Consider the following 11,252-nt stretch of genomic DNA (forward strand, 5'->3'; position numbering starts at 1 on the left):
CATACCAATATAAAGAGAATCAGATAGACAGATCCAAACCATCTCAACCGTTAAATTATGTTATCTAGCGATTCAAATCGCTTTAATGTTGAGCGCCAAACACTTTTAACGCTTTAATTACCCACTACTATCATTGATTATAAACATATTTTAACTCAACGCTATTCCTGTTATGTAATTAGATATATTTTATCTAATATAACATATAACTAATATCCTACTGTCATGTAATTAGATATATTTTATCTAATATAACGTGTAACTAATATTCTACCTAATATAAACGTGCATTGTACATACACTATTACTAGTGTTATAAAAGTATTGAATGAGTGAGCGTTCAAAATTGTTCATCGGTCGAAATCGGGTGCTGAATTTTAATTGAATTGAAGACCCATTGAATGTGGGCTCTATAAAATGAAAAACATAATGTTAATTTGTGTTCATATGATTTAATTTATAACTATCGTTGCTGAAAACATGATAATCATTATAACTGGAAAAAGTGTCATTTTAATCCTTAGCTCAAAGGCTCATTGACCAGTAAAAAAAGGTAAAAAAGAAGGACCCTCATATAGAGAAACAAGCACTAAATTTGTTTCAACATGAAGACACAACACACAAAACATAACAAACACAACGCACGCTGTATACAGAAAAGTGTCCCTGACGCAGATGATATCAGAGACAAGCTTTCGTTCAGCTTCATCTTATTATTATTAAACAAAGATCACGCGGAACTTGAAGGCTTTGACGCGTGTAGCAGCCGGCCGGAGCCGGCACCTCAGTGCTGTCCCGGCAGCTTCTCCTTAATCTTGTCCATGATCCCCTTCTTCTCGCCGGTGCCAGTGCCGGCGCCGGCCATTCCTGCGTGGCCTTGCTGCCCGTAGGCTCCACCAGTTCATGTTCCCGACCCGTAGGCTCCTCCAGTCCCTGTCCCCATCGCCATGTGCTGCTGGTTGTCCTTGTGGCCGCCGGGGAGCTTCTCCTTGATCTTCTCTTTCATGCCCTTCTTCCTCCTCCCGCCCATGCCGTCGTCCTCTGAAGACTGTACAGCCACGGAAATGAACATCTAGACATACAGAAGCAGATGAATGTGTACATGTGTGTGTCGACAGAGAATCATACCGAGCTGGAGCTGGAGCTGCCGGAGCGATGCAGGATCCCACCGGTCTTGTGCTCCTCCCTGCGGGCCTGGAACTGCCCGCCGGTGCCGGGAGCGGCCTGCGCTCCCCCGACGCCGCCGGCCAGCGGGAACGGGTTGCCGTGCTCGTCCACGCGGTTGGCGGGGTTGTCGTGCTGCCCTTGGAACTCCATCCTTTGCCTCTTGCTAAAACGGTTGTGGCTTTAGCTTTTGGTCTTTGTAAGTTTGGATGACAGAAAGCTCGTGAGTCGTCGCTGTGTGCAGAGAAGTGGATTGCCAGGTTGATATTTATACCGTAGCGACAGGCCGGGGTCGTAAAGGAATTTGGCAGGCCAGGTGGCTATCGCAGGGGGTACGTGTGCACGCATGGTGAGTCGGGAGGCGCAAAGTGGTCGCCGCGGGCACAGGGATAGCCGGGGCGTGTGCACGCGTCGCAAAGCGGAACGTGTCGGTGGCGCCACGTACGCATTCTTTTTTTTTTGCGGGAGGCCACGTACGCATTCGACTGTTCTGGAAGGGTGACTTGACAGATTAGCTCGTCGTTCTATATTGATGTTACAGTTTATAATTATTACAGGACGGTGAGTTTGAAGATGAACAAAAAAGTTACAAGACGGTGGGAAGCGGATTTGTAATACCTGGTGCTCCATACCTCTGTACGAACATTAAATTTAAAAAATATTAAGAAATTTGAAAATATATTTGAGATTTTGGGATACCAAACCTGGGTCCTGATCTACTTATGCGTGAAAAAATATTATGCGTGAGATTTCATGAAAAAATACTAGAAAACGTATTTGCGGCAAAAAGACAAAAAAATTCTATGTATAAAGAAGAAAATGTTTGGATGAATTTTTGTTTGAATAGTATTTCCTTCGCTACGTTTCCTGGTATTTGTTCACGAAATTTCACACGGATATAGATTGAGAACACACGTTTGATATCCCCAAATTTCAGTTTAAAAAATAGTATTTTTACAATTAATATTTGTATAGGGGTGTGGAGCACACAGGAGCTCCTGTGTATTTTTCCAGGACGGTGTGCTTTGTGTCGCTACTCCATTGGTTCTTCTTGAGGTACTTTTTTTTACGATTTGAAATCTCTAAAAAACATATATTTAGGAACGGAGGAAGTACATTCCACCAGATTCTACCACATGTACAATCTAGAAGACCCCGTGATTGAAATTAAGCATAATGCACAAACCTTAAACCACAAACACTTCTTTTTTGTTCTAAAATCTTCCGTATCATAATTGCCCATTTTTTTAAATGAATTGCCATTTTTGTTTTTTACTTTATGCTTTACAATGTACAATTCATGAATCTTAAAATAGATTAACTTTTTCTATAAAACTAATCGATTTTGAATAAGATAAACTATAAGAATTAAACGAACATCTACATCATGCACATATCACTCAAAACTTATATGCTATAGTATGGTATTTATTCCTAATTTGCTTGTCAAATCTAATACATGCAATATACGTGTACCTTACTAGTGATGCATCTATACTACTATTAAAAAAATCAAACATGACTTCCCCTATGTGCACCCCAGAAAGTGCACACATGATAACCCCAAACGTCCGATCAAACCCACATAGTTGCATCCAACGGTCCATGTTACATCCACCATACTACAAACAGATCTACGGTTCAAAACAAATGTTCTTCCGGCAGACTCCCCCGTTCAGGATTTGACATAGCCCAGCGATGACACCCCCCGGGAATTAAACAGAACCTCCGTGATCAAAGCCGCCACCATGCCACGATCCTCCACCATCAACGCTGCCATCACGCCACGAACCTTGCCTCGGCTAGCCGCCCTCGCCCCTGGTGTCGGCGACATCCTCGACCCACCTTGCTTCCCTACCTCTCCTCGCCCCACCGTCCCCGCCACGCCGCCCTCAGCCTGTCCACGACGTCCTCGACCCGGCGCGCTGCCCTACCTCCGGTGTCATCACCCCATGTGGGCAGCAACATCTCGACCTGCCAGTACCACAGGTTAGATCAATTTATACTGCACGTCTTATGATCTGACAGAAGACGAAGGAAATTGCTCTTTGAATCTGACAGTCTGTAATTTGTACTGTGAAATTTGATACTTACAGTACATCATGAACAAACTGAGTTGATGAAGGGTTGAATAAGTGTTTCACAAAAAAACCATTGAGAAGACAATATGGCATCCTCTCAACGTAGTGGGGTACGTACTCCCTTTCAGGACCTGACAAACAACAACAACAGTTCAGGTAAATACATATATCACCTACTCTTACCTACTTAGATCTTGTAGATCCAGAATATGTCATTGTGTCGCAGGTCAAAAAACAAATCCAAAAGAGCTGAAGAAACAGAGGGAAAGGGAGAGGTATGCACTAAACATGGATGCAATATTAAAGAAAAGACAGGAGGCAAGGGATCGTAAGAAAGCTACGGGTGCTATTCTAAATGGAATCAACACTCCATCTAAGCCACACAGGGCCATGTCGCCTGGTTACTCCATTTTCTCTGTTTTTCTCATGCATTTCATCAATCACATGTAAAATCATGTTAATTAAGTGTTCTTTTGGACAGGTTTTGACACTATGGAGAGGCCTAGTACGCAGTCTACTGTCACCCAGCAACGACACACACCAGCTACAGAAGGTCATGTGTTCTCCTACATCCAACCATAATACCGGCGTTTGTGTGTCAACAGCTGACATTGTACATACAATTATGATGCAGGCATACCTGCTGATGTGATAATGAGTGATGAGACTCCACTTGATGGTCCAAATTCATTAAGAACACCAGATACTGCCGTTTCTAACAAGGAAAATGTCAATAATATCGACTCTGCCATTGGGTCCTCCCAACTGACTGTGTTACCACCGCTACTTAAATCCTACAGAGGCAGCAGTTCATATGGTAATCAATTATGGCTCATATTAACTACCATACAGAGTAAAGACATATTATATCTCTCTTCTTCCTATGCAAGGTTTCCTATCTAAATTGTCATGCTTGGGTTTTCAGAATGACATCAACAAGGTAGCAAAGGATGAGGATATACATAATATGCAGGTTGAAGACGTGATAAAGAATAAAGAAAGGCAAGGATACAGACATTGAGTCGGCAGAGGTGATAGAAGAAGAATCTACTACAGAGGATACAGAGAATATGCAGATTGATGAGGTGATAACCGTACATGAGGATACATATCCCGAGTCCACAAAGGCTACACAAGAGTCCATTACGGAGTGTTGGGGATATTACTATCAGTTATGACCCGCCCAGGAGGGGCCGGGTCAGTCCCAATGGCGGGTTACACAAGAAGCCCAGTAAACATTCAAGATTATAGTTTATTAAGTCTTATAGAAGGCCCAAAGGCCTGAAGGCGGTTTAAGGCCTGATATTGTGAACCGCCGTATGTAAGGAAAGACTTGTAAAGAAAGACATGTAAAGGAAGTCACCGAGCCGGACACAATTATGAGCCGGCCGGGACTCTGTAGGCCACCAGGCGTCAACCCATGTATATAAGGGGATGACCCGGTGGCGGCTTAGGGTGAGAAACAACAAGTCGATAACCAAGACGGCGAGTTGAGCCTCTTGGTGATCGAAACCCCAGCAATACCAATCCCAACTAGACGTAGGCTTTTACCTTCATCGTAAGGGGCCGAACTAGTATAAAACCCTCTCATGTCCTTTGTCCCGACTAACCCCTTTAAGCTTCCTAGTGCGATGGCCCTAGGACTAAGTCCTTGCTCTAGGACATCTACCGTGACAATTCCACGACAGTTGGTGCCCACCGTGGGGCCAGCGCACGGTGGATTTGAGTTCTTGAAGGGTAGCTTCGAAGGGCTCAAGGGATACGCTATGGGCCGGATGACCAAGAGTCGTCGCGGCAAGCTCTACATCGACGACGAAGGATGGGGCCCCGAGGCCGGCTCAATTGAGTACGGGTACTGGGTCCCCTTCGGCGAAATTCACGTCTTCATCGGCCGGATCGGCGAGTCAGGTCCTGAGTCGGACGTCCACACCGACCTCATCGAAACGGCTCGGCGTGCGAGGACTGCCTGTGTTCAATCTGCCGTGAAGCATGCTTTCGTAGGCTGCATCCACAGCGGTGAATACTCTGAAGGATCGGTGGAGGGCGATGAGACGGTCGTCTGTTCTGACACTGCATCATCAACGGGCGAGACGGGCTCTTTGTACCAGCTGCAGGACGGCATGCTCGGGGGCTGTTCCGATGGCAGCAGTATTCCGGACCCTCTTGAGCCGCCGAATTGGGCCGGAGTCCTCATGGCAGGGACACAGCCCGGGCAGAACTCCACAGCAGCGGCGGCAACAGCTACCGGGTCGGCTGCAGCCGGGTCAGGAGACCCTGCGCGCCCCCCGGCTCAAATCTTGATGGACCTCATGGATAAACTGACGACTTTGTTGACTGCCATGGTAGAGCCAGCGGATAAAGCCCAGCATGATGCAGAGGTGGCACGCGTACGCGAAGAGATGGTGCAATCTAAGAAAAATCTAGCCGCAGAGGAAGTCAGGATGGCAGCAGAGCGGGCGGCTTTGGACGTTCGTGCTCAACAGCTTCAAGCGGAGACCTTCCGGCTCTCAGTGGATCTGAACGCGTCGAACAAGGTCATGAGGAGGCGGCATCAGAAAACCCAATCACGTCTGCCTCTGACGCTCGATCCTAGGAATCTTTTTCACACACCCGGAGCCAGGGGAAGTAACCCACCGGAGGCACCCCGGATTACAACACCCGACGCACCGGTCCAGCCGCGTGCCATGGATCCACCTCGTATAATTACCACTCCGCCTCATTACGTCCCAACGCCACCGGGTCACTTCTCCAACCCTTTGGAAAACCTCGTCGCAGCATCAGCTCGTCTGGCGGCTCTTCCGATGGAAGGTGACTCGCCGGCGGCAATTGAAACACGGAGGGTAAGAGAACTTCTTCAAACAGCTCTGGCGCAGCAGGATGCATACTCCTACAGTCAAGATAGGATCCATTCAACTCCTCGCCCAAGCCGGAGCCCGAGTTACAGTAGGCATATGGAATCCGCAGATATGTCAAGCAATGCTCAATGCCACAACCGGCCATACAGGCATGAGTCGGTGCGGGCTGGAGCCCTTAACTTGGCGGATCAGGAGAGGATTCGTCAAGAGGTAGAGCGAGGAGTTCAAATGGCAGCAGATCAGGCGGCTCATCAAACTTTTCCGGCTTATCCAGCATCCTCGGTCGAGGCAGGAGTGGCCACAAGAACCGGAGGCTTTCCTTGCTTGGTGCCGGCCATACATAATGAGCGTTTGCCAAAGGACTTTAAGGGGCCTCGTAAGGTACCTAATTACACGGCTGACTTACAGCCCGGGGCTTGGATTCAGAGTTATGAGATGGCTATGGAGTTATTGGAGGTCAGCGATGCAGCAATGGCCAAGTATTTTCACTATGATGTTAGATGGAACAACTCGTACTTGGTTGAAGGGATTGCCACCCAATTCTATCGGCTCATGGGCGGAGTTGAAGGCCCGGTTCATCTAGAACTTTAAAGACACGTGTAAGCAGCCTATGTCGATTGTGGACCTGACCAATTGCAAGCAAGAGGATGGTGAATCCACAACCCATTGGGTGCGTCGGGTCGAGGAGATAATACATTCATCTAATAAGATGGATGCCGGCTCAGCAGTCTTAATATTGTAGAAAAATTGCCGTTTCGAACCTCTGAAGCAGAAGCTGGGGTGGCTCAAGCGTGACTATAATGACATGGGAACGTTAATGGCGGCTCTCGTCAAGTATGCTGATTCTGATACTACCAAGGACCCGGGGTCTGACGAAGAAAAGGCAACGAAGGGAAAGAAGAACGGCAACGGCAAGGGTCACCAGCATAACCGGCAAATCAAGGAGGTAATAAACATAAGGCTGATGAGTTTGTTGCTAACACCAATGAACAGGGCGGAAATCAACGGCGTAAGGGCGGACAGCCCCCTCGGTCGGGCGGGTCAGGTCCCATCCTTGAGCAATTATTGAATGAGCCTTGTCCAAGACACGACACCCGGGAGAAGCCAGCCACCCACCTGTGGAAAGATTGTACGATCATGAAGGCGTTTAAAAATTCAAACGCGTTTGATGGAGGTCACGGCCCAGGTGGCGGCTCAGGTGGAGGCGGTTTCCAAGGCCCGGGCGCCGGCTTAGGTGGAGGAGGATTCCACGGTCAGGGTCATCCTGGTAACCAAGGAGGGTATAATCCGCAACCCGGCCAAGGTAATCAGCAACAGCAGTCCGGATATCAGAGCAATTCGAAGCAGCTAAGTAGTGGGCAGTATCATGTGTTCACCATCAGTTTATGCAAAAGGGACCAGAAACTTCATAAGAAAGTGGTCAATGCTGTTGAGCCGGCGGTTCCACGTTACTTACGTTGGTCAGAGCAGCCTATTGTGTGGAGCAGAGAGGATCACCCACCCCGGATCGATAATCCGGGTCACTTGGCGTATATGTGTGGATTACACCGATCTGAACAAGGCTTGTCTGGCTGATCCTTTTGCCCTCCCCTGTATTGATCAGATCATTGATGCTATGGCGGGTTGTGCACGTTTGAGTTTTTTTAATGGGTATTCTGGTTATCATCAGATCAAGATGGCAGTCAAAGATCAGGAGAAGATGACTTTTATCACTCCTTTTGGAGCTTTCTGCTATGTGTCTATGCCTTTTGGGCTGAAGAGTGCCCAAGCGACTTACCAACGGTGTGTGCAGAATTGTCTTCATAATCAAATTGGACGCCTCTTGTTGATGCTATGCTAACCAAGGACGGAGATAGAATCCCCGAGTCGACAGAGGCAAGTTTTCTTTCCACATGTCATTGCTATTCTAATTCTAATGCCACAGATCGGTTTGTAATTTTTTTAGTACAATATCATATCAAAAATATATTCTCTCTGTTATAATATTATAATACCATGTGTTTCAGCTACCGAGCAATGATGAATCAAGTGAAATACTCAACAATAATGAAGTGGAGGAAAATAATTGCACAGAGAGCCCAGAATATACACCTATTCTTGAAGAAAACATAGCAAACAGAGAAGCCAAAGATTCTGAACATACACAGGTGACTTTCCTGTTCCAGCCATTTCTTCCAAAACCATTCTAATTATATTATATCCTACATACAGGTAATTCTTTTAACATTGTTCTCAGAAATTAACCCACAACGAGACAAGCCAATGGTGGCAACTGAGGACGAGAAATTGGCACAAACACCCGGCACGGAAGGGCTTCAAACAATAGAGGATGAGCTAACAATGCCCGTGCATATAAAGAAACATATATGACGGCATAACAAGCCTAAGAAGGCACAAGACCATGTTGTTTCTCCACAAGGCATGATTGCTACGGAGCATCTACAAGTAAGGTCAGGTGGAAGTGTGTTCTTAGAGAATGCATGCATCTCTACGATGATGAAGATCGGTAACTATCTGCCCTCAGATGACATGGATTCTGCACCAGCATGGGTATTAAATAGAGCCAAAGCGTATTTGGACAATGATATGGTTAGTCTTAGTTTTCTACAAATTTCTATGAATTACAGCGAGAACGACCGATTCATCCTAAAATAATCATTTTCTTCATATATACATTCCAATAAACATGGACGACGTTCACTGGTACCTATGTGTTATAAATGCCAGAAAACAATATGTTCAAGTGCTCGACTCGCTAGGCCCATACATGAGCCGCAAGGACCTCACTGATATGGTTAGTACTTAGTCCTACTGCCCCATCTTTTCTAAGAAGCTTTTTCTCTTATTTCTCGCTTGTGATGCTTATACTTTTCTCATTTGTTGGTACAACATCTAGAAGGACTGGAGGATTTATTCAAATATGCATCCAAGCACATGGAATTAAAATCCAATAAGTGGATTGATCTAGATGTTACAACATGGAAAAGAGAAGAATATATTAAGAGCAGTCTTCAGACAGATGGGTACTCCTCCTAATATAACTCAGAGCATTTATGCTTAACAGGGCACATTTGGTATGCTATTATGTTTATTCTATCACTGCATAGCATTCCTGAAGTACATTTGATCAAGAGATTTGGTATACCAATGCAATTATTTACCTTATTGTATGCCAATGCAATTGAAACAACACCTCTCATGAGATCTGACCTAAATAATGGAGCTCAAGGCGATACATTTCATTGGGCTGCATATAAAAAATGTGTTACGATTTTCAATCTTTTTTATGCACTCATATGCCTACTTAGAGTAAGCAGCCACGCATTAACTTGTAGTATCAACTATGCTAGCAATATTACGGGAGAAGCAGAGCGTGTTCTGTTATACCATTAGGCAATGAGCATAGAGCAAGTGTTTCTTTCCACACCTGCACAAATGTTATTTGGGTATAACTCCAGGCCTTATTTTTTACTTCTCCATTTGTACCATCCTGCAATTGGAAGATGCAATGTAAAAATATCATTCTACACACTTCAAGAGATCAAGAACAAGAACTGAAATTGCTATTAGCATTACCTGTGATATAAATAGTGGGAACTATGAAGCAACCGCTTTGTGATACCTGGAAGAGTTATTGTCCATCATTTGGTCAGGAAGTGTGTTCTACTAAGTGTACAAACTGAAGCTACATAAAAAACAGAGGAATGGAGACAAAGCCTACTTGAGGATAGATTCAAGTGTCATCTGCAAATAGTCTGGTCGACTGCGAGCCTTTATGACAACAGCGGCGACAGAGAGATCATGCTGATCCTGTAGAGCACGTACGCGAGCTGCGAACTCCTTCCCAGAGCGACTATTTGAGCCAAGAACGGGGGGCGATGACTACGGCGGGCACGTCGACGCACTGGATCTCGATTCAATTCGATATGCCCGCCCCCGCATCTCGATCTCCTCTGGAACAGTAGGATAAAGGCGGCAGAGTCGATCTAGGGAAGATCCCCGGGGTTGGCGGCGAGGCAAGGCCGCAGTGGTGAGAGGAGGGGGCGGGGCGAGGCTGTGCTGGGGATAAGGCCAGCGGGGCGAGGCCCTGCTGGGGATTGGAGGAGACGGCGCGAGGCCGTCGTGGTGGTGGTGGCGGCGTGGGCGGGGGCGCCGGGCGACGTCGTGGCGGTAGAGGATGCGGCATGCTGTAGAGGAGGCGCCGTGCTACTGAGGAGGCGGCTGGCGGAGGAAGAAAGTGAGTGGAGAGAGTCAGCTGCCTCTACTTTTCACTAGAGAGGCCGAGAAAGTGGTGATCTGTGCGTGAGACACTATCATTGGAGAGATCGAGAATACCAAGTGTGACGGGTTACATCCTGCTGCTCTTTCTCTTTTTTTTTTTTACTTTTCACCAGCTGCTCCTTATTAGTGTTCCTTTGGTTGCTTTTTTTTCTTTTGCACTCTGGTTGCTTTTCTATGGCCTAATTACGCCACCCAGATTAAACGGATCATTGACCAAATGGATCATCGGGTGTGTCTCTTTTGTTTTGTTTTTTATATCTATGACCGACAACCCATTCGGTGAAGTAATAATTATCTGGGTTCCTCTCAAAATAATCATGCATTGACAAAATTCATTTTTTATTGATAACCCTTTTGTTCTTTTGATTTATATAAAAAAATACGCGTTCAGAAATTCAAATCATTTGATTTATATTAGCGGCAAGCATTGTTTAATTCTTTTTTTATCGACCGTGTCCGGTATGACAGTGTGGTTCAGTCATCATCAGTTTATGATACTATTTTTTTATTAATATTTTTGTTATTAAGCATAACAAAATTTCTTTATCATCAAGGTGATCTTGTGGTCTCTGGATGTTAAATTACATGGAGTACTTCACGGGAGATGGTTTGTCCGACACTCCCGAACAGGTATATTTTGCATCGTATCATGATACTAATTATTTCGTGTTATATCATTATTTTAATCGCGGGAGATGATTCTGTGTAAGTTATTTTAATCACATTTTACATTTTGCCTCATATTTTCTTACAATATTGTAGTCCATGACCCACTATGCACGAGTCCCCAAGTCATGATGACGGTATGGACATTGCTATGTTGGCACAACTGTTTGATAGTTGGCCTGACAGCAATGAGTATCATATCTCA

General features: G+C 45.6%; 1 protein-coding gene and 1 pseudogene across 8 annotated transcripts; both read right to left on the reverse strand.

Annotated features, from left to right (window-relative positions):
* Positions 1-575: 575 nt before the first annotated feature.
* LOC125506083 lies at positions 576-1,419 on the reverse strand (annotated as a pseudogene).
* A 1,145-nt stretch (positions 1,420-2,564) lies between these two features.
* Positions 2,565-10,393, reverse strand: LOC125510871. Of its 8 annotated transcripts, none has more exons than XM_048676145.1 (7): positions 9,822-10,393; positions 9,677-9,722; positions 9,528-9,590; positions 9,262-9,347; positions 3,886-4,039; positions 3,259-3,376; positions 2,565-3,138 (listed from the first exon to the last, which is right to left on the reverse strand). In XM_048676145.1, the coding sequence occupies exons 4-7, from the start codon at positions 9,298-9,300 to the stop codon at positions 3,057-3,059; spliced, it is 393 nt and encodes a 130-aa protein (XP_048532102.1). In that variant the 5' UTR covers positions 9,301-9,347; positions 9,528-9,590; positions 9,677-9,722; positions 9,822-10,393; the 3' UTR covers positions 2,565-3,056. The 8 variants fall into 8 exon arrangements, 2 of the variants coding, with proteins under 2 accessions (XP_048532102.1, XP_048532101.1); XM_048676144.1 differs by having other exon boundaries at positions 9,488-9,590; positions 9,822-10,392; XR_007284785.1 differs by lacking the exon at positions 3,886-4,039.
* Between the last annotated feature and the right edge of the window lie 859 nt (positions 10,394-11,252).

The sequence above is a fragment of the Triticum urartu genome, chromosome 5 (assembly GCF_003073215.2).
Source record: "Triticum urartu cultivar G1812 chromosome 5, Tu2.1, whole genome shotgun sequence".
NCBI classification, from domain to species: domain Eukaryota; kingdom Viridiplantae; phylum Streptophyta; class Magnoliopsida; order Poales; family Poaceae; genus Triticum; species Triticum urartu.